The sequence below is a fragment of the Falco cherrug genome, chromosome 1 (assembly GCF_023634085.1).
Source record: "Falco cherrug isolate bFalChe1 chromosome 1, bFalChe1.pri, whole genome shotgun sequence".
Lineage (NCBI taxonomy): Eukaryota > Metazoa > Chordata > Aves > Falconiformes > Falconidae > Falco > Falco cherrug.
The window spans coordinates 123697157-123720893 of record NC_073697.1 but is presented as its reverse complement, the minus strand read 5'-3'; the positions used below and the strand labels follow the sequence as shown (position 1 = coordinate 123720893).

General features: G+C 36.9%; 1 protein-coding gene across 20 annotated transcripts in view; it reads left to right on the top strand.

Moving 5' to 3' along the window:
* The window catches only part of BPTF (bromodomain PHD finger transcription factor), a 56692-nt gene that overhangs the window by 12143 nt on the left and 20812 nt on the right, over positions 1-23737 (top strand). For 9 of the 20 annotated variants that reach the window (XM_055727217.1, XM_055727204.1, XM_055727155.1 and 6 more), the window contains exons 2-17: positions 986-1808; positions 9008-9231; positions 9960-10160; positions 10693-10881; positions 13566-13739; positions 13849-14024; positions 14841-15196; positions 15493-15624; positions 16160-16289; positions 17057-17192; positions 18273-18494; positions 18806-21221; positions 21452-21576; positions 21815-21943; positions 22235-22385; positions 23174-23297. In XM_055727217.1, coding sequence (XP_055583192.1) covers positions 986-1808; positions 9008-9231; positions 9960-10160; positions 10693-10881; positions 13566-13739; positions 13849-14024; positions 14841-15196; positions 15493-15624; positions 16160-16289; positions 17057-17192; positions 18273-18494; positions 18806-21221; positions 21452-21576; positions 21815-21943; positions 22235-22385; positions 23174-23297 — 5708 coding nt within the window. Of the gene's footprint in view, positions 1-985; positions 1809-9007; positions 9232-9959; positions 10161-10692; positions 10882-13565; positions 13740-13848; positions 14025-14840; positions 15197-15492; positions 15625-16159; positions 16290-17056; positions 17193-18272; positions 18495-18805; positions 21222-21451; positions 21577-21814; positions 21944-22234; positions 22386-23173; positions 23298-23737 lie in introns of those variants that run through there. The other 11 variants (XM_055727244.1, XM_055727193.1, XM_055727186.1 and 8 more) reach the window with 5 other exon arrangements.

Sequence of the window (23737 nt, the reverse complement as noted above, 5' to 3'; positions counted from 1 at the left end):
GTAGCTAGATACTTTTTCATTGCTTTGATAGAAGATTGAAATATTTCATCTGTCTTGCAATGTCATGTACAGAAACTTCCATTTGTTTTTTCCTTCTGCTTGGCATCAAGGATAGTGGAATTAAAGGGAAGAAAGTGTAGCGTCTCATCTGAATTAGCATCTGAGACTGAATTAATTATGCTCAGTGTCATTGTTTAGGTAGTGAAACAGCTCTTCAGATTAGCTTTTTGTGTTAGGCTTTGTTCTTCCATAATTCTACTGTCTTCTCATTCTGTCAGTTGCTGTCCTGTTTTATTGAAGCATGAGAGTGGGTTGGGTTTTTTTGTTTGTTTTAAAAAGTAGAGAGTTCCTCAAACATTTTCGTTAGATGTGGCTTTTAACTTTTGTTTCTGGCTTGGAGGTATCCAGGAGAAATAGTCTAGTTAGAAAGCAGTGGACAAAGTAATTTAGGTTCTCTTTAGTATTTTAATTTGGTTGAAATTGATGTCCTGAGATGAAATGATCTTTCCTCTATACTATGGCTGGATAGGAGAATAGCTTGCAATATTTTAATAAAAAAACAAGATAGCTGTTGTTTGAAGCTTGATGCTTCAAGTTTAAAGTTAAAATTCCAAGATGGGACAACAAAACTAGTAATGCTGGATAAATATGAGAAAAAAAATCTGAATTCATATTTTGGCTGAGCGAAATGTCTTTAAATAATCTAAACAATTAAAATTCTGGACGTCATTTTGAAGATCCAGTAGATGTATGTTATATGGGAAATGCAACTGCTCTGAGTGTGTAAAGGAAAACTTCACAGGTCTTGTGTATTTCATTTTCATACTGTTAATTCAAGTTTATTAGCTGAATTATCACATTATGTAACTGTGAAGATGTGAATCCTTGATATGCAATAGTTTAGACAGGTTGACGCAGTCGTTGGTGATGTTTAATCATGTTGACCTGTGAATGGCAAAATTCTTATTGTTGTTTTTTATTCCAGGTAGGAGAAGACAAAGAGTGCATCGTCCTCGTTCTCCAATATTGGAAGAAAAAGATATCCCACCCTTGGAGTTTCCTAAATCCTCAGAGGACTTGATGGTGCCTAGTGAGCATATAATGAATGTTATTGCCATCTATGAGGTACTAAGGAACTTTGGCACTGTTTTACGCCTCTCTCCTTTTCGTTTTGAGGACTTCTGTGCCGCTCTGGTAAGTCAAGAGCAGTGCACACTTATGGCAGAGATGCATATAGTGCTTTTAAAAGCAGTTTTACGTGAAGAAGACACTTCAAATACTACCTTTGGACCTGCTGACCTCAAAGATAGCGTTAATTCCACTTTGTATTTCATAGATGGAATGACGTGGCCAGAGGTTCTGCGGGTATATTGTGAGAGTGACAAGGAATACCATCATGTTCTTCCTTACCAAGAGACTGAGGACTATCCTTATGGACCAGTAGAGAATAAAATCAAAGTTCTGCAGTTCTTAGTGGATCAGTTTCTTACAACAAACATTGCACGTGAAGAGTTAATGTCAGAAGGTGTTATTCAGTATGATGATCATTGTAGGGTGTGTCACAAACTTGGGGATTTGCTTTGCTGTGAAACGTGTTCAGCTGTGTACCATTTGGAGTGTGTGAAACCACCTCTTGAAGAGGTACCAGAAGATGAATGGCAGTGTGAGGTCTGTGTAGCACATAAGGTGCCTGGAGTAACTGACTGTGTTGCTGAAATCCAAAAAAATAAACCATACATTCGACATGAACCTATTGGATATGACAGGCATAGACGAAAATACTGGTTCCTGAACAGAAGAATCATTATGTGAGTAAACTAATAATTTAGTTTTTTCTGAACAATGATACAGTATTGAATGTATTTTAAATACATCCTGTAAGTTGCTGCTGCAGTCTTACAATTGTTCTTTCTTTAGATAAGACAATTGCTTGCTGTTTGGTAAGTAGATTTTTAAAGACCAAGTATCGAATCCATCAATTTTCTCCAAAATAAATGTAATTTGTATATAGAAAGGGGAAAAAACCAGGGCCTCTGCTTTAATATTATCGTGCGTAAAACACATGAGTGTGAGGAATAGAGTGAATTTTAATGAGAACTCTCCACTTTCTTATGAAAGTTACTGAAAAGTAGTTTTAACTCTTTGTGACGTGGTATATAGGACACTAGTTTTGGTGTACTATCACCTGCTTAGTATTTGGCTGTTAGATACTGGTACTGGTTTGATGGTCTGCCTTTCAAGCTAACGCTTTCTGAGGCATTCAGAGGTGTTTATCATATCTGTTAATTAGAAATGCAAAAAATGTATGCGAACACTTCTGTAGGTGTAAACAAAGTCAAAATAGCAAGGAATGCCTGTCTTCAAGCGATCTACTTTGTATGTTTAACACAATTTCCTGTTACTGGTTTGTCTTGAGATACTAACGTATCTCAAAACATTAATAATAATCAAACCCTTGTTCGTGGGGCATTGTGACCTGGTTTTCTACTAAGAAGTTGAATCTGAAATTACAAAAATGCTTCTAAGTTTTTCACAGGAAAATAGCTAAAGACTGTTTTTTCTTATAAAACACTATTCTTATGTAATTGTCCTATGATGGAGGAGAAATAGTATTTAGGTGAAATCAATGCTATTGTCAATTCAGGAAAAATAAAGAGATTTTACTCGATTTCTTGAAACACAATTTTCCATTTAGTATTGTGGAGAAAATAAGCCGCAGCTGGGTGCCTTAACAGAATTTCATGCAAAGAGATTACAGTGAATGTTAAGACATTAGCCAGTGTCTTTAAAAAGGACTGTGAGGACTGTTGATGTTGTTACATCTTGTGGACAAGACACTTCTAAGGACTTCTTAGTCTTTTAAAATACAGTGCACTTTCTCTAATGTATTATTAGCTGATGCTCTTAAGTATTAATTATCGTTGCTGTCAGTTTCCTGTGTTCTTTCACACTTGTGAAAAGTGTCCATGTTTGATTTTTAGTTTCTCTGGGTTATGAATACCACAGTAGTGTCAAGTAACTTTTTAAAAGATGCAGGGAGTCTTTGATACTCTTACGTCTTTTTTTGTTTTTTTTAAATATACTCTGTTTATACTCAATCACATGCTCTACAGTATGTGGTATATCATTTAGACGGTTCAGCAGGTTGTGATGGTCAGCCCAAAGCTGTTGATAGCCTAATTCTTCCATAGCCTTATACATAATTTTCTACCTTCCATTTCCAGAAAACGTGTTGAAATTTTGATTTTCCACAAAAAGCTTGGTTGTGAAGGAAATGTAATTGATACTCTTTTTGCTGTAATTACCTGTGCTTTAATAGCTTACAGATAGTCTTCTCTGTGCATGGTTTTCATATCTTTCCTTTCAAACTCTTGAGGAAAAGGTTGTTCTAAAGATCTGTTTGTCTCGCTGCTATCCTGTACTGGCAGAACGATTATATTCTGCTTGCCATTAGAGGTGTGGGAATTAACATTAAAAAATCCTGAGTCACTCACTCAGGAGGTGATTTTTAAGATAAATAGGCTAATATGCAGGCAGTTTTGACTAAACTTTATCTATGGAACAATGTGGGGGTTTTTTCACCAGTGAAAGTGGAATATTTGATGTTCAGAAGGTTTTGATACAGGCAGTACTTCAACATGTTTTAAACTAAAACAGGCGCTTCTTGATCCTTTGAAATCCACGTGTGTGACAGTTCTTTCTAGCACCTCAGTAGTGATGTGTTAACTACACTAGAAAATACATCTTCAAAGGTTAAATGTATTGATTATTTTTTTAAACAACTGTCAGCAAATCGTTTCATTCATAAAACTTGATTTATGAATGTGAGTTTTGTATCTTAATTGCGATTTCTTTAAAGAAAAAATACATCAGTATTCCGTTTCAAATCAAAACTGTAAACAATATAGCAAAAGAAAAAAATTTATTAGGTTTTCCATTTCACTGACTTTTTTTTGTGAGTGATTAAAATATTTCAGAATGTAAATAGAAAAGTATTTTTACATTTAAAGACAAGAAGAAAAGCAGTTCCTCTATTGTTTCCCGACTTTCTTTAATATTCTTATGTGGATCATTAGGTTGAAAGATTCTTTCTCTGCTAGTCCCTATCCTTCCTGTTGCCGTTAGATATCATACCTTCTGCCAGTGTAAATGTACCAGCGTGTGCTTCCAAAACAAGTCTCTTCTGAAGTATGTGGTTTAGATTAAAATATTTTCCAAATCCTCCTGATGGAATCGGAAGAAAAAACAGATAGACGGTTGTTCGGGTGGATGTGCAGCAGCAGTACTCCGTAACGGTGCAGCGTGGGATGTACAGAATCAACCAGTTCCGCTAGACTTTTCACAGAACTTTGCATAAGTTTAACTATGTCATAATGTGCCTTAAAACTTTATGCTAAAGCCACTTCATAGGGGGGAAAGTATGTACTACATAAGTAAATTCCAGGGAAATACAACTTTAATAATTCACATAAATATTAAACTCTGTACTTACAGGTTTTAATGTCCTTTAGATTCAGTAAGCATGCTGTATTGCAAAACCAACCATTTCGCATATATACTGAACAAGATTAAAACACACCTGATATCTTGGATAACTTAAAGGATAACTGCCAAATGCTAAAAACTGAGATTCATGAAATGATATTATCATATCAACTTTATTAAAATGAACAGAATGTATTCACCAACGCCATGTGATCAGATATATCAGAGGAAACTAATATATCTAAAAATAATCTGCACAAGCACCGATTTGAAACCTTGCCCAGGGGGATTAGAGAACTGAAATCCTAAATTCTTGCAGGTTTTTTTTTGTTTGTTTTTCAAAGGAGTTTTTAGGGCTTTTTACTTCTCCTCCTTTCTTCTCCCCTTTCCCCTTATAAATGTTACAAATGCATCATACCACTGGTTTTAGCATCTTCTAAAGGTTTTTGTAGACTCTTTGCTTACTGATACTTCTATTTCCATGCTTCTCACTGGCTTTGGATAATAAGCCTCATTTAAAACCACCATTGTGGTTTTGCTGCTTTTCCACCTCTTCTGTTTTACAAAGATGGAGAAGTGGACACTGTGGAGGTCTTCTCTTGTACATCCCCATGAGCAAATATCAACAAGATTTAAAAAAAAAAAAAAAAAAAAAGCAAGAGAGAAGTAATTCCTGAGGGTTTGTTTCAAGCTGTTAACAAATTTAGGATGATGTGTCTGAGTTAATTGCATTTGTTTTGCTTGTGAAGGTTATTTCTGCAAGTTAACAAGTCAGAAAAGTTAGGACTTCGGCTTGTATTCTCCTAGTAAACGGCTGCACTGTTTTAACAAGTTATCTTCGTAGAAATACTGAGATGCTTTGGATTTGTCAAACATCTATGAAAGGAGATAATGAAACATTGTTTGGTTTTCATTTTCATAGCAGAAATAAAACAATGTTATTCCTGAGTTGTATGTATCTTCCTCAATAGTCAAAAACAGTTTCAGCTTTTTTTCTGCGAGATTTGTCATGCTGTTTGTGTTCTTAGTTGGGTCCTCCTCTATTTTCTGTACTTAAAAAGGTTTTGGATCTTCATTTGAATAGATTAAAAATGTACTGACGTTTTCAGTTTCTAATTTTATCGCGCCACGGAATTTAGGAAGGGGTATATCTACTTCATTATTACTTTATCTGAAAGTTTTTAGCATCTTCTGTGTTGTCATTTTATCAGTCATAAAACTTGCCTCTAAAGCCTGCCAGTGAATAGTTCCTGGCAGCAAAGGCGACTGAAAGAGGTAGGAAATACTCATGTGATTTTCTCCCTTGCTTGGCCTCACTTAATGTATGTGACTCAAGCCAGTCCCCTGGAGGCTAGACCTGTCCAGCACCGCGCTGGCAAATCTGGCCAGCTTATCAGAGAAAAACAATGGGAATCAATCCTTGTGTAGACTTGCATCTTCCTATCCTCTTTTATGATAGCCCCTCTGATTCCTTCAAAGGGTAGAAGTAGTGCTCCTTTAGCCAATGCAAGAAGGTGTTCAGGGAAAGTTAGCTTTAATTTTTAATTGTTAATTTAAATCTTAAGTAACTTTGCCAAAATGGACTGCCTAGAACAATTTCTGCTGTAGTTCTTTGACTGTTGGTGAGCTGGTAATGACCTCTTCTAGGCTTCCAGTGGCATACACCTGAATCTTGAAAAGCAGTTTGACTGAAGATGAGTTTCATGTAAGCATACATAATGGCAGGCTCCTGCCACTTCATTTTCCATCTGTGCCTTTGTCAAGAGAAAACTCTTTAATTCCTGAAATTCTGTTACCAAAGTTGTGATAGCCTTGAATTCAAGAGGAATTCTATGCTCGAAACTCTACATAATTGAGTGGAAGGGAAATAAAATACTCTTGGATAACCTCATCTGTTTCCAGAATATCATCCGAGCAGTTCTTTAATGGGTAGGACTCAAATCGTACATGGAAAGATTAGCTCTAGGTGCCTTCTGCAGAGTACTGTCTTTGTAGTCCAGTGTCTTGAATCTTTGTGGAGTGCCTCTTGGTTTTATTGGCCTGTAATATAGCATACCTGAACTGTACTGAAGGCTTTTTCTTGAGTTATAAGGGGAAATTGAAGATAACAGCTAATTGCTTTTCAGTCCAGTGCAATCTTGCAACACTAGAATAGAAAGAACTGGTGGGAAGGGAACAGGCAGACGCTTCTTGGGATTTTCAGTTGATGTACATACACATCCTGGATGCATTAGCACAGCTGTAGCAGTTTCAGATTTGCTAAATGGGAGGAGAAAGTAGAAAAAGAAGAAAACACCTGGACGATCACCGTCAAAATTTAAGCAAGATGTACAAGCCTCTGTGCTTGAGCTGCTTGCCTGGCAAAGGCATGCTGGCGCAGTCTTACTTCATGGAACGATGAGACTATATAAAGCATTCCTGTTGTTGCATATCTAGGTAATATAAGAAGACGTATAAATAGCATATCTATCTAGCAAAAAATCATGTAATGATGTAGGGGTTCAAAACGAAAAATTAAATTTCACTTTTTGGGGAGTTAAGAAATAATTAAAGTATAAACTTAGTGACAGCATTATATTCTGCAGTCATGTTTGTAAGGAGCAGGGCAGCCTTACAATTGCTGCTCTGCCAGTGTCTGGCTCTTGCCACTTCCATTGGACATTTGCCAGGGAAAACTCAGAAGGCATACTTTCCCTGTCCTTTTTAGTTAAGCATTTTGTTTCATCCTTTTCTTTCCTCTTGCTGTATGAAGCTGTATTGTTGCATTTTCATCTCCATCTTAGTTTTGGGGTGTTTATCTTCCTTTTCTGTGGCTGTTGTTCACAAAGAAGACTAAAGATGCTGCCATTCCTGTTGGTAAATAACTTTCTTGGTTTACAGGAAACATGGTTTAAACAATACATTTTCTGTAACGTGGGAGTCTACATGCGCAGAGTAATCCATAGAATCGAATGATTGTCCATGTTCAGCTGTTACTTTTTCATGTGTAGTATGTGAGCAGTCTTACTGAAATTTGTTGTTTTCTGAGAAAATGTCAATTTAACCATACTAACCTGTTAAAACTAGTGGAAAGTTCCTGGTAGCCTAGATAAGTAAATGGTTAAAGTAGAATTAGTTGCTTTTCATGAGCAAAGACCTTGGAGAGAAATGATACTATTTCTTTGCAGTGCACCAGGCTTTATTATCAAAACCAGAAGTCTGTTCTGTAGTAATGGTTGTGACAAGTTAGTAGTCGAATTTGATTAATATTGCCACTATTAACTTCATAACCACTTTATTGTAGTTGTATTCTGCTTGAGTTGCAAGTACAACAGTCATTTCATAACAACAGAGTGGAAAAGAGACAAGGGTCGAGTTGCCTCACAGTTGTTGGGCTTTCTGAATACCTGAGGCTACTTTTTACTTTTGAATGTATAAACAAAATATATAAATATTTTGGTTTTGAATATATAAACCACATGGAGGCAGGCAGTAGAGAGGAGCGCACAACAAACATTACCAGGGTAGATCTTTCAAACTACAGTCAGCTTTCCATTCCTGTTGAGTTTGGTTTAGGATTATTAGTGACCCATCGGTATGTAATGCTTTCACAGGCAGCGCAAGTGCAGCAGTAGTTTAGCTTCTCTTCCACCCATGAAGGCCAGGCTGATAAATCATTGTGTCACCCCATACAGTGTTCACGGTATTGGGAGTGCTGGGGTGTGTCGCAGAAATGAGTGGTCCTGCCCGCAGCCGGCCTGGATCTGGCTGCTGCTGCTGAACAGGACCGAACAAGCCAAGCTGAAATGGAGCAGCCTTCTGCAGGACTGCTTGGCACATCCTCCTTAAGCTCTCCAGCTCTCTGGGAGAGCCCCTTGCCCGAGATACTTAGGGAGCTCGCTTGGGTCTGGTGGCCCTGTTGAGATGCTTGTGACACTGTGGTCCTCCAGTAGTTTTGTCTAGGTTTGTAGTTTTGTGGAGTACCCCAGATAAAAAAGTGTGGAAATCTCTTGATCTCTACAGAGGATCGTATTATGGTTCTTTTGTCCCCTTACTGGTGCTCTCACAGGCTAATGCCTTAGAAATGTTAATATAAGATATGTTATGTGACATTCTACATGTTGAATTTCCTACCTTGGCTTTTGCCTGAATATGCAGTCAGAAACCCTTTATGGATTCTGGAGCCATCCCTTCTTACATTGCAAATTGTTTGAGACTTAGTAGTAGATTAGTGGTTGCAGTAGAATTAAATATAATGAGAGTAGACCTTGTTGCCAGGTTGGACAAACCAGTTTTAAGGAGACTCTTCAAAAGCTTTCCTGAGGAAGCTGTCATGCAAACTTCTGAGGGGATGAACGAAGGGAGGGAATGAGAAAGAAGTGATTTGGGTACTAAGCTGGGTGCCTCTGAGTGTCCTCGTGTGGCTTGTTTACTGACACTCGGGTGTTGTCATTCAATAGCTTTCTGCAAAAAGTAGGCTGATACTAATTTTTGTCATTTTTCCAGGTATTTTAAAATTAATACTGTTTAAATACTTTTACAGAGAGGAAGATTCAGAAAGTGAGAAGGATAAGAAAATCTGGTACTATAGCACAAAGATACAGCTGGCAGAGTTAATTGAATGCCTCGACAAAGATTACTGGGAAGCTGACCTATGCAAAACTCTGGAAGAAATGCGCGAAGAAATTCATCGGCATATGGATGTGACAGAAGACCTTACTAATAAAGCAAGGGGCAACAACAAGTCTTTCCTTTCTGCAGCAAATGGTAAGAATATTTTTGTTTAATGGGAATACATATTGCACTTCAAATCAAGTGCTGCTTTATATTTATTTTATTATAAGAAGTTTATAGAAGTTGGTGGGGCAGCGTCATGCAGGTGTACCAGCATGGCTGTGGCGTACTGACTTCTGGCAGGGCTATGTATCGTGTATTTCAGGATGTCCTGAATGATGTGGATTCTTGATATGCTTAGGGTGTCCCAGATCGTGATTGTTCCAGGTGTTGAAGTGGAGCTGTATGAACTGTTAAATGCTTCTTGATGTACTATCTTTTTATATATTTATTTATATTTAAAAACATTTTACAGTCTACTGGGAGTTGGAATAGCAAAAATACTAGAGCTCCAGTATTGGCTGCACTATCATGGAAAGCGTGGAAGAGTGCATATCTCCATTTCAGTTCCCCACCAACTTTATGTACCTTGGAGCAATAAATAGGAATATCAATCTGTGAAGGTTTGAACTTTGGTTCTAGGGAAGACAGGAACACTAGATACTCAAGTTTAAAAATGGGTTGAAGTCATCACTATATAAATGCGTAACTCTGAGAAATCAATAATTAAATCTTTGGAATTGTTTCTCCTTACCACTTTTTCCCCACTTAGAATTTGGATGTTATCTTTTATCTCTTTGAAAAGAAGCAGTATTTGTCATGTTATTTCAGCTCTGTGGGTGGTGGTTTGTTTATTGATGACAACATACGTTCTATTGTAGATGAAATTTTGGACATTATCAGAGCAAGAAAAGGAGAAATAGTGGAAGATAAAAACACAGCAGATGATGATGCAGAAAAGGCCAAAAGTGATGTTGATAATGACCAGACAGATGCTGAGAGAGGCAAGGAAGAATCTGGAGACCAAGATAAAATTGATGAAACACCCACCGAGCAAGACGCAGAAAAAGTAAAAACAGAAGGTAAAGAAACTGACTGTTCTTTAACAACTTCATTTAAGTGAAGTAAATCTTTAAGTTATTCACATGTAAGTGTTGATGTGAGGGTTTGGGGGTTTTTTATGATCCTCTTAAGTTATTTTTGAAGTAATAGGTAATATTTATCAGTTCCTTTGTGATTGTATATTGTAATTGTTTTTCTTGTTAAGTAATTTCACCAATTTTTCCTACTTTTCAAGCTAAATACAGCTAGCTTGTAGATACCTTGGCTTGAAGTACAGGTGGCACTTACAGGCTGTGATCAACATGTTTGTAGTAAGCAATATTGCATCATTTTTAACATTGTTTTCCTCATCAGAATTAGTTTCTTGATTCTGAGACAGTAATACCACATAGCAAAAAAGAGGGGGGGTGGGAAACAGGAGAGCAAACAGCTTGATGTTTTTCAGCGTTATCAAACAAAGCTGCTGAAGTTGCTTTCTATGGATGATGCCACATGACATCCCAAGACATACTAAAGAATATCCCTAAAGTTTTGTTGTGCGTTTTACTATAGAGGCAACAGTCGTTGGGGATAAAAGTAACTCTGTGACATCAAGCACTGATGACAACAACACAAATCCTTCTGCAGGAGAGACTAGTTGCTCTGAAGGGAAGAACGCAATGGGGTGTCAGTCAGAAACCCTTGATAGCAACAACGTGGCAGAGAAGAAGGTGGCATCAGAGCTCCCTCAGGAACTCTCAGGTACAGAAGGCACTGTTACCAATGCCTCTGTAATTTGGGGAATCTGTTCAGTTTTTCTATCTGGTTTGTTCACTAAAACCATTCACAGCGTATATCACTCATGCTGTTTGCTTGCAGTGCCATCCTTTACTGCTACGTTGTCATTAACATTTCAAAGTTAATTTTCTTGCAACTAGTGCTTGAAATTTGTGGTCCTCCGTGACATTAGCATTTGTTTCCATGCCTTCCAAAGACGACTATGGCTAAGCTTTTTATGTTCTATTTTCTGTATATTTTATTTCTCCATAGTGATCCATAATGACTGTTAGCATCCTATCAAAATTTATTTCAAATTCTAATTTGCTGCTGGCTTGTTAATTATTTTAACCTCTCATTTACTGTATAAATTACTAACAAACAAAGCATTTTCATTCACATGAGTAAACCATTGCACCAAAATCTCAAGATTAAAATTGTCATGCTAGGAATTTTAAACAGAGTTCAGAATTATAAGCACAGAGGCTCTTGTATTTTAACATGTTTTGTTCTGCCATGTCAGTGATTCAAAAATAGTAATATACACAATTCAATTTAAAAAAAAACCAGCAAACTTTCAATTTAGGAATAAATGCGACTTGACTAGGTGTTAACAAATTATCAGTGTGCTGTTTTGGAATTATATTCTGTTATGTTTAGAATTATATTCTATTGCAGGCTTTACTGTGTAACCACACGTTATTCTAAACATCTGATTACTGTTAAAATGATCACAGTTTTATTTTCAGTCCTTAAAAATACTCTAATCTGTGATGTAGCCATACTCAGTGTGTTATGTTTTAAAAAGTGGTAGTAAACATTTTCTCTTCTATGGAAGTAGTTCTCCCTTCAGATACAGATTGCAATTCTTGAACTTGCAAATGTGAATGCATCCAAACCTTATAATTTTGTAATAGGAGCAGGAAATGGAAGTAAAAATTAATCCATAATCTGGAAGCCTCATAATACACTTTTTTAATATGGGAAATGTCCTAATGTGTAGGATAAAAGCCATACATTTTAGATATTTGACCAAACATTTTTACCTGTTCTTTTTTTTTTTTTTTAATTCCATTTTAACGTTAAAGTAACTGTACAGAGATTTAATGGAAAAGATACATATCCTAAACTTTGTTCCAGACACATTTATGGGTTCGTATTATACTTTAAAGATTTGCTTATATATTTATCATTATTTCTTTATTATACTTTCACAGGTACCTTTCTCCTTCAAAGCTCCTAGCTTGTTTTTAAATCAGTGGGCTTTTTTTTCTTGGAAAATATGTGTGTGTGGAGAGAGTTCCTCCTCATGTCTAGTTGGCTATATTCATAGTGGTGCTTGTGTTCCTGTTGCGGAACTGCAGTTTGAGACCTTCATTTCAGAGGGCAGGAGAGAAACTGAACCGGTATCAGAGAGGCAGCTACTCCCAAAGAGGGGGAAAATACAAATAAAATGCAAAGCTAGATGATAATGTCTGCATCATCCTTGTTAAATGTGATTTGGGTATTAGTCTTCTATTAAGAGTCTAGTTTGGGTGCTTCCACTCTTCTCCAAACAGCAGGCACCACAAATGGTTCCACTTTTCCTCTTGGTACAAAGGAAAGTAGATCAAACAATGGTGGTCACCCAGCTGGCAAAGCCAGAAATCTTTATGCATTCAGCTTAGGGTGTCTTTTAAGAATCCCAGAGTATTTGTCTAATAGTCTTTCTGCTAGGAGTGAATATTTCACAGAAAGGAGGCGTTGTTCTGTCACCTTTCTTAATAACAACAGAATTCCTGATGTGTTTGAAGAATTCTGGAAACAGAAAAATACAGGGTTTTTTTAAGCGGCTAAGCTGTATCTCCTACACAATATCAAGACAACATTGCTGTCTGGAGGGATGATGGCTTGTTCTTACTGGGAAGCTGGAGTGATTTTTATTTCTAGGTAGCTGCAATTCACTGATGCTTCAGTGAAAAGGTCATACTCTGGCAGTATGCCCTAGCAACAAGTGAGGTGGCAGTAACATCCACAGCTGTCAAGACAGACAGTAACAAGGACAACTGAGGACCAAGAACCCATTTGTCTTACTGAGCTTGAAGCAACATCTAGACCTATCACACTGTAAGGAAGGCTGATACTTTCAGTTTGCAGAGGAGTTTAGATACAGAGTAGTGCCAATTGGACTGAAATCTGTGGGATTCCTCAGAATTAATGTACTGAGGAAGAGATAATCAAAGACTCAGTGGAAAACTGGAGGGGAACTGGAAGGCGTATGCTTTGAGGAACAGCTAAAGCACAAGAAAATCAAAAGGGGCGAAATCTTAGAAGCTGCTGGAAGACCCCATTTCATGGAATCTGCATTCTGAAGGCAAAACGAAGTCTCAGTAGAGGGTTCTCTGTGCATCTGTAGAAAAAAAATTGTCTCATATTTAAAATACATTCATATTTCATCCAAGTATGAATTGCAGTTCTTCAGAGCTGTAAAAGTTAAAACTGCTTGAAACAGAACAAAAAATACTTTCATGCATACAGTGCTCTGAAGGGAATTAATATTTTATGGGTATTTCCCTCCAGCCCAGCAAAAGATGTTAATCTGACTTTTTTTGATGAAAAATTTAAAACTCAAAAAACCCGCATTGATTCAATTTAAAAGAAAAACTAAAAATGAAGTTGTTCTTTTATAGAAGAAACTGGTCAGATGATCCCTAGCAACAGTAGCAGTGCATCTGCCGCACCTCTACATTCAGATGTTGAAAACAGCAATGGTAGTGAGTTGGGCTCTGGGCAGAATGACTCCATTAAGACGCCTGATGATGCTGAAAATGCAGAGGGGGGATCCCAAACTTCAGAGGACATAGGTAATGACAACAGCATCTCTAACTTTCATTTTATGCCTCTTCTTTTTAATTTGTAACTTCTACACATCAATAGAAAACTTGGTTTTAAAAGCCTTTTTTTCCTGGGCAGGAGAGAAATCTAATGGTGAGAGAAGTGATTCTCCAGGCGCAGGAAAAGGCACGCCAGGTTCGACGCGAATGCTCACAAGATTACGAAATCCAGATAGCAAGTTGAGCCAGATGAAAAGCCAGCAGGTTGCTGCTGCAGCCCATGAAGCAAATAAGTTATATAAAGAAGGCAGAGAGGTTTGTGCACATCTTGGAAAACTCAAAGTAGTATGAAAACTGTTTTAGAAAACTGATAATCTTTGTAAAAATAAAAAAGTGGGTTTGGCAGACTGTGGAGGTACTTTAAAATAGTAATAATAAATTAGCAAATGGTGAAATTGTAATATCACAGGAAGCTTTTTTCCTCCTTTGCTCTTGCTCTTTTATTTGGAGTGGTATGACAGTGACCCAGTGCACTGGTACAGTTTTTTGTGTGACTGTAGATTGTTTATTGGGGTTTTGGTGGTTTGTTTTGGTTTTGTTTTATTTTTGTTAACTGGTTTTCCTTTTAAGTTAGCATTTAGCATATTTATTCACAAGCTTCTCAAATCTGGGACTTCATTATGAGTAATTAGACCGGCGGTGTTATCCATACCATGTTTTCAAAGTCGAAGATACTTGTTTGCTTAGCTACATGTATGAAAACTGTGATTTACCAAGGAGGGGTTTGCAGAAAGTTCTTCACTTAAGTTTAGTGAAGCTGTTTTCCCAAAGCTGTCTCCTCAATAGGTATAATTCAGAGAGGCAAAACGGGTTCCTGTTTCACTTGCTGAGGAGCCTGGATGGCAGGTTTTTTAATGTTAAAGTTGATCTTTGGAAGTATTCTAGCTCTATACAATCTGTAATGAAGTACATATACTTAGTATATTGGACAACAGTTATTTGTTTCTACAAAGGGATGTGAGGTATTTTTATTATTTTATATATAGGCAGTTGAAGCCTAAATCATAAAATAAGTAAATAGGAATATCTGAAACTTAAGTGCATCTTTGAAATAATTCTTTCTTTCATAAGGTTCTGGTGGTCAACTCTCAAGGTGAAGTCTCACGAATGAACACAAAGAAGGAAGTTGTGATGAAAGGAAATATCAACAATTATTTCAAATTAGGGCAAGAGGGGAAGTATCGTGTTTATCATAATCAGTATGCCACCAATTCATTTGCATTGAACAAGCACCAGCACAGGGAGGACCATGACAAGAGACGACATCTCTCACATAAATTCTGTCTGACTCCTGCTGGGGAGTTCAAATGGAATGGGTCTGTACATGGGTCCAAAGTTCTTACCATATCTACTTTGAGGCTAACTATTATTCAGCTAGAAAACAATATCCCGGCATCATTCCTTCACCCTAACTGGGCTTCCCATAGGTAAGTTAATAAATTAAAATATATGTTCTCTTGTTCTCCTTTTTTTTTTTTTTCCAACAGTATTAATTAGCAATGGTCTTTGTTTTTTCAAACCAGTGATTTCCAAGCACTGTGTTTCAGTATATTAATATATAAGCTAATGTATGTTTTGTGATGGATTGCTGAAAGGATTGCACATTTGAGTAAAGTATTAAAATAACAGGAGGTTTTATCCCACCATTATATCTTGCTAACATATAGCATGCAACATTAGTGCATGTATATGTTTCAGGGTTTTGTCTTTTTTTCCAATTTAGGTCTAACTGGATTAAGGCTGTTCAGATGTGCAGCAAACCTAGAGAATTTGCGCTAGCACTGGCTATATTGGAATGTGCAATTAAACCGGTTGTCATGCTGCCAATCTGGCGGGAATCGTTGGGGCACACTAGGTAATATAAATAAACATTAAAATCTTTTTGAATATGAGAACTTTGTTTTACAATTACTAGTTCCTCTAATTTAATCAGTCATTCAGCACCTGAAGTGGTTTTTCTCAACAAGAAACACTGAAGATAAGTGACAAGGTTTTTATGGTGTCATTGCTCCTACAAAGCAAGTTGTTTTCTTTCTCTGAGCCACAGTCTCAAAATGATAAAACTTTGGGAGACTACAAGAGCGAATTTCAACACACACACACACAGAGTTCAGTGGAGTCTTGTCTTTTGTCTCTCATTGTGTCATAGAAGCAGAAGCGAGATACGTCTGATGTTAGACACAGGTGCTGGTACCTGTGTTTGTCTTACTGGCATGGCCAAAAAAAAGTAGTGTTCCTGTGGCAAGTAATACACGTAACCCAATACTGGGCATTCCTCTTAACTTCGGATATTTAAAGTTTTTCAGAGGGGTGGTATATGCTGTTGTTTGATGACTTCTGTTTGCTTACAAGATCCTGTACTTAAATGTACTTAAATCTGTATGTATTAGGTTACGCAGAATGACAGCAATAGAAAGAGAAGAAAAGGAGAAAGTGAAAAAAAAAGAGAGGAAACAAGAAGAAGAAGAAACGATGCAGCAAGCTACATGGGTGAAATATACGTTTCCTGTCAAACATCAGGTAAGGTTTTCTTTTGTGTGAAGAAGAAACAAAATACAGGAATTGTTGATTTCTTACGCTTTTTCTGTTTTCATTTTGAACTTAAAATTTAAATGTCATTGCATTACTTCCTGCCATTGGCGTAGGAGCCCTGCCCACGTATTCAAGCCCATAATCTTGGTCTGAACTAAATTTGAAATGTATTATGCTCTTAGTGACACTGCCTGAGTTGACAGATGTTTGTCTGCAAAGTGCAGCCTTTCCTAAGGGAAAGGTTCTACATGGTTATTCGAGTCTTGTCTATGTGTCTGTCCTTGTCCAGTGCTCCCCTCCCATCCCCCCACCCCCAAAAAAAATCCAGCTGCCTTTCCTTTGGAAGATTATATAATGTGATAACTACGATAGAAACCTCTTTATGGTCTCCTACAGTAGATACTAAGTACTTCTGCAGGAGTGGTTCTTTGCTATAAATTTGTTTGTTGAAACAAACATACAGGTTGATTCAAAAACTTCTGTTATCTTTCAGCTTTTAGATAGATTCTCAGTGTTCCATGAAATCAGTATGGAGTTTAGGTGTTACTGTGATAGAATCAATTTAATTATCAGCAGATATATCTTTAATTTTAGATAGTATGTTATTTCACATACTTCAACTTGCTTGAAAAAAATCTGTAAATTAAAGGTTTTGGGGGAATTTTTTAAATCATCTGAGGTTTTTAAATGAACATATACATTAATAATGCAGCAAATAGCACCATTAAAACTACTATTTTGAAAATATTTAACAGGTTTGGAAGCAAAAAGGAGAGGAATATAGAGTAACGGGATATGGTGGCTGGAGCTGGATTAGTAAAACACATGTCCACAGGTTTATGCCCAAACTGCCTGGAAATACTAATGCAAATTACAGAAAGTTGCTACCAAGTAAGTGTCTGCATTGCTTACTTTTTTTTTAACTGCTAACATACTACTTTTTGTTGCATATTCAGTTAATTATTTGTGTGATATTTCTTACATGGACTTTTTTACAAATAGTGTTAAAGGTAGAGAAAAATTACATAACCACAAGCAAGAAGTAACATTAAAATATTGGAATATATATGCACTCCCCACCCCCCACTCCCTGCCATGTTGACAGAATACAATTAATCAATTTTATCTGGGAATGATAGTTTTATAAGGGGAAAGAAATTTATTTTTCTAGAAAGTTCAAAACACACCTTCTCACCTATTTGTTCCAAGGATTTATATTAGAAAAGAAAAACTTTGCACAGTTGACTTTTAGAATGCATGTACGAGTCTTACATATAACAAATTTAATCTTGAGTTTCATTTTAAAATTTAGAAAACGGTGGCCCACCCTACATTACATACGAAATAACTTATTTCCTCACATATTGATGTCATACTTTCCATGTTGCTTTTAGCTGGATTAAAGATGAAACAGATGTTGCTGCTTTGAGTGTTGTCTGTGTGATTGTTAAATTGGATTTATTTTGCTTTCTGTGTTGCAATTAGTAGTCGCTACAGTGTTAAGCACAAAGTCATTTTAATACTAATGTCCATTCTGGCTTAGTGGAATTGAAAATTACTAAAAATTATTCTTGAATTTGCACACATGAACTAATATGCTCTTAATAGACTGGGTTTTCAGAACAATGGTATTAAGTTTCCTGAAAAATGGAGGGGGGTATGGGGTTTTGTTGAGTTGGGGTCTTTTGGTTGGTTTGGTTTGGTTTGTTTTTAAGAAAGGCTGAATGTAGACTCCTGAAAAAATAAGGTAAATGAAACAGTTTTGTCTCTGGGCTTTTAGATTTATTTTTTTTTTTAATTCACTATTGCTTTAAGCTTAATCTATGATGTTACCATTGTTACTTAATTCCATTTCAGAATTCCACTAATGATGTGTGAATGATTTGAGTGGTAAGCTAACATACATTAAAATGTAGCAGAGTATAAAAAGTATTCTGAATAATTGCAACCATTTAATTAATTTGTTAATAGCAAAGAGTGAAGATGAAAAATGCAACTTGGATAAACGAAAAGGTCCAATTAAGGTAAAAACAGAGAAAGATAGAACAAAGGATTCTCATGATGTGCAAGCAAAAGACAAAGCCGATGTTTCAGAAACCTTGGAGAAAGTACAAGTGAAAGAAGAAAAGTCTCATGAAGAAAAAGTAGAAGTTGACACAATTTCTGAAAATGTAGACCATGTAAAAGACAAAGGTGATAACGCTTTAAGTTATTCTAAAACTAGCTATTCATTACAACATTGCGTGTGTAAAAGCATAGGACCTCAGAAATAACTGTTAGTTTGCAAAACTGTGTAACAGGTTTTGTCAAGTTATTTCAGATGTCTTAGTTAAATGATTGCTTATTATCCCTTATAGTGGTGTCTGAAGTTTTTGTTCCCTCTTTCTTGAAATCTATTAATATCCTAAAAGGTCCGTTCATTTGTTAGTACTTAATGTAAAAATAATAGTTTGGTATTCATTGCTGGGGGAGCTTACTGATTCAGACTTATTTCTTCTTTACAGGGGAAAAAGAAATCGATGGTGAAAATAATAAAGTCATCAAGGAAGAACCCATGGATGTAGATGATGTGAAAATTGAATCCCACATAAAAGAGGAGGATAGTCATTGTAAGCTGGATATAATCAATGTCAGTGAAGGTTTTCATTTAAGGACTTGCTACAAAAGGAAAGTAAAATCATCAAAATTAGATGGACTTCTTGAGAGGCGAATAAAACAGTTTACACTGGAAGAAAAACAACGCCTAGAAAGGATGAAACTGGAGGCTAGTGCTAAAACTGTAGGCATCCGATCTGTAAGCCCTCAGAAAAACATAGATGAGCTACAAATGAGAAAAGTAAAAGAAGGAAGCCAGTTTGACATGTCTTCCCAAGATCAAACCTACATTTCAGATAAGACCCAAACCGAAGACGCGGAACAGGACTGCTTGCCGATCAGCAGCATCTCTTGTACCAAAACTGGTGAGCTAGATGAACCTGCTTTGACAAATAGGCTGTCAAAAAGGGAAGGCCAGCTACTGGATGAGGACTCACATCAGTCCTCTGAAGGTGAAAGCTCCATTCAAAATGACAGTAAAGAAAACAACCCTGAACCCACGACTGCTAAGTGTCAAGGACAAGAGGCTTTTGGAGAGTCTGAGAGTTCCTTTGTGGATGGCTTGAAACAAACAAATGCAGAAAGCAGAATCAAATGGGATGTTTCAGAAACAAGCGAAAAACCTTTGAAACAAAAACTACCTATTACCAGAGTATCGCAACGTGAATGTGAAAACTTAGGGCCAGTGATAACTGGAGGCAGCTGTAGAAAAGATGCTCTGGCCACTCTTGAAAAAACTGATTCAGAAGGGAGTTCTGAACAGCAGAGCAAAGATCCAGAGAAGAACTGTATGTTAAAAAGCCATATTGAACCAACGTCCTCTCAAGAAAGTGAAATGGAGGAAGAAATTGCTCCAGTAAAGGCTGAAAGTAAATCCGAAAACAAGATTATATTTCACAAAAAATCAGTTAATAAAGATCTAGAACCATTTAAAACGGAGCTAATTTCTGAAAAAAACCTTGAAAGTCAAACTCTGGAACACATGGACGAGGTAGAAGTTGATGAGGATTTACTGAGCGCTAAACTAACCGAGGCTAATGGTAAAAAGAAAGGTCAGGAACTGAAAGTGGAGACAACTACCATAAATAAATACCTTGATCAGACCAATCTAAAGAGCGTTACTGACAGAAAGAATAATAAAGATGAAGAAACTGCCACAGAGTTAGGAAAAGAAAAATCAGCATTTCAAATGAATGGAAAAGACAATGACATTAAAGTATTATCAAATGATGACTGCATAGGTAAAGATGCCTGTGAAACTAAGGCAGGGAGTGATATTGAACCAAAAGTTAATAATATTAATAAATCTATTCCAGAACATGAAATAAAACCATTGACTTTTAAGGAATCTGCAGTAAAACCATTCATGAATGGTGACATCATGGTAGAAGACACAAAGGACAAAAAGAATGCTGACTCTAAGTCATGCCTGCAGAGTTCACCTGAGTTTGAATCTGGAGAGAGTCTTCAGCCACCAGATGAAGTTCCCAAGTGCTTGCAGAAAACTGAAGAAAACCAGCTTTCTCCTGAACGGTCTGCTTTTGGCACTGCTTCCACACCAGCGCGCACTGTCTGCAGGGAAAATAACCTGAATAGTGAAACAGAATCTATGGAAACTGAAGTCACTGAGGATAAGAAAGTTGCTCCATCGCCTGTAACCTCATGTGAGGAATCTAGCTTGAGTAGTCACTTTGCTGATCAGAATGGTGTACAGACATACAAAATGGAAAATATTAATGGCGAAAGTAAAATAAAAACTGTTATTACTGAAGTGACTACCACAACATCAACCGTATCTACAGAATCCAAAACTGTGTTTAAAGTTGCAGAGACTGGAGCTTCTAATGATGAGAAAACAACAGTAGTATCATCGACAGAAAACTGTGCCATATCCACTGTAACTACCACCACTACTGTAACTAAGCTTACGACTCCGGCTACAGACAGTAATGTTGGTGTCATTTCTGTGCAAGAGCATAGTAAAACAGTAGTTACGACAACAGTAACTGATTCACTGACCACCCCAGAAGGCATGCTGGTGACTTCCATGACTGTCAGCAAAGAATATTCTACAAAAGACAAAGTGAAGTTAATGAAATTTGCAAGGCCCAAAAAAACTCGTTCTGGAACTGCCTTACCATCTTACAGAAAATTTGTTACTAAAAGCAGTAAAAAAAGCATATTTGTGCTACCCAATGATGACTTAAAAAAGCTGGCCAGAAAAGGAGGGATCAGAGAAGTTCCTTACTTCAATTACAATGCAAAGCCTGCCTTGGATATCTGGCCATATCCATCCCCAAGGCCAACTTTTGGGATCACTTGGAGGTACATACTTTACATTTTTGGGGAGAAGTGTGAAATGTGATGAAAGTAATTGAATTTTAAAATGCAAGTGATAAACATGTTTCTGCCCAAACATGCAAGTTTTGCTCTTTAGTAATTTTTTTTTCTGTATTGTTCAGTAAAGGTAGAATGGAAAGCCTTTGTCCCCTTGGTTTGGTTAAGTATTTTAAATACATTTTGATTTTAAGATATAACTAATATTCTGTTGTTAGGTACCGACTTCAAACAGTAAAATCATTGGCTGGAGTGAGCCTTATGTTGCGGTTATTGTGGGCATGTCTCAAATGGGATGATATGGCAGCAAAAGCTCCACCTGGGGGAGGAACTACACGTACAGGTATTATTTCTGTTAAGTTTCTGGGTTTCTTAATGCAAAAGCTCTTGCTGTTAAGTTTGAGTATTACACTCATTCTAAGCTTTTCTGTAAAGGCTTGATGTTAACTGTGGCATTTTAATTTTTTTAGTCGACAGTTTGTACTAGTTGCTGTTTCTGTACCTTGAGTATTTTGGGTTCATTGGAGATCTAGCTTTTATTTGCTTTCTGTTAGTAATATGTTTGGACTAATTTGTTGTAGAAACATCTGAAACTGAAATTACAACAACAGAAATAATCAAGAGAAGAGATGTTGGTCCATATGGAATTCGGTCAGAGTACTGTATAAGAAAAATTATTTGTCCCATTGGTGTACCAGAGGCTCCAAAAGGTATGTTTGTTTTACTTTTTTTTTTTTTTTTTTCCCATAAGCTCCTACAGAAATCAAGGTAACTGGATCTTTATGTTAATTCAGACCATCAAGGGAGCAAATACAGCTTGGCAGGAACTATTTGTTCACCTATAGGAAACAAATGAAGCATTTAACAAACTGACCTGACTTATCTGAAGCTGAAAGGCCTTCCTGTTTATAAAATGAGACTGAAAAAGACACTAAATCTTGCTTTACACTTAAGTTTTACAGTTGAGCTTAATATGTGTGTTTTTTGACTGTTCTCCAAAGAAACGCCAACACCCCAGAGGAAGGGACTGCGATCAAGTGCACTAAGGCCAAAAAGGCCAGAAACACCCAAGCAAACGGGTCCTGTTATAATTGAAAGCTGGGTAGCAGAGGAGGAATTGGAACTATGGGAGATCAGGGCATTTGCTGAAAGGTAAACTCAAATGAGCTTTTAAAGAAGGCAGTTTTAATTTGTGTGTGTGTATTAAATAGAAGTTCCAACTAGAGAACACAAACTTGGTAGCTACAACCAGTGCAGGTGGAGCTGTGTTGCATTTTTACCGTGCCTTTCAATGATAGTCAATCTTAAAGTTGTAAAGCTAAACTATTAGCTGGTACCAAAACTAATTTATGCAGATCTTACAGATTTGTGAGAACTAATAATATATTAATTTCTCCATGCTTATGAACTAATCACTGTTGTATGCTAAAAGGCTGCTGGTGTAATGTGTGGAAAGGCTTTAGGCTGCTTTTGTTTTGATTTTAAACAGTATCTGTTAAATACTTCTGTAATACAAAGAAAATGAATGTGTACAAGTAAAGTAAATAGAGCCTGAGAATATTCGAGTCATAAAATGACCATTCTCAGTACTGCATGCTTGGATTTGGAACAACATTTTTGAGTCTCTTGGAAATAATTGTTTTAAATTAATGGAATGACATAGATTGTTTGCAGTCTGAGATGTAAGTATAAATTCCAGTTTAGATTAATAGTTTCCTGAAAGGTGTTGCGGTAGCTTAGCATCAGAATATTTCAGGGATGTTACATGCAACTTCAGTAGTTTATTTCAAAATACTTTTAAAGCCATGACCAGTTTTTCAGTGATCCTCAGTCTTGACATTTGTTCTTGTAAGAGCAATGAAACTGGATAAAATGAAATCCAGTTCGATGGGTGGCTTTTATGTGGTGGTATAACTCACTTTTGGTTGTGTCTTTGGCAGGGTGGAGAAGGAAAAGGCACAGGCAGTTGAACAACAGGCTAAGGTTAGTGAACAGAAGAAGGCAGAGGAGTTCAAGGCCCAATTGGAGGCTCAACTAAAACACCAACGATTGGCTGCCCAGCAGGTGGGGGAGCTATGGGTAGTCCCACCTGTCAGCAACTATGCGCTGGTAGTCCACGTGCCGTAGAACATGGGAAGCAAAGTTTATCTTATGCCATTTTTGAAATAGTTTCCGCTTCCTGTGCAGACTTCAGCCATCAAACGATGCTGTTCCCACTGTGTACATTTATTGTTTTGAAATGGGGTCAAGGCAAAGATTTGGTTTGGATTGCTGCTTCCCCTACCCCACCTAATTTGTAACACTTCTAAAAGTTTAGTTTGTTTCCGTCTTAAAAGAAGGCTGAGAAGCATCAATCTCCAGGTAAGGTCAGCAGTGTTCGTGGTGTAATGGGAAGCTCCCTTGGTATATGGCTGATTCGGGAATACAGCTGCATTTGTTCTTTGTGCTTCAATCAAACTGAATGTTTTGATTTTATCCTATCTTAACTTGGTTGAATGAAGCCC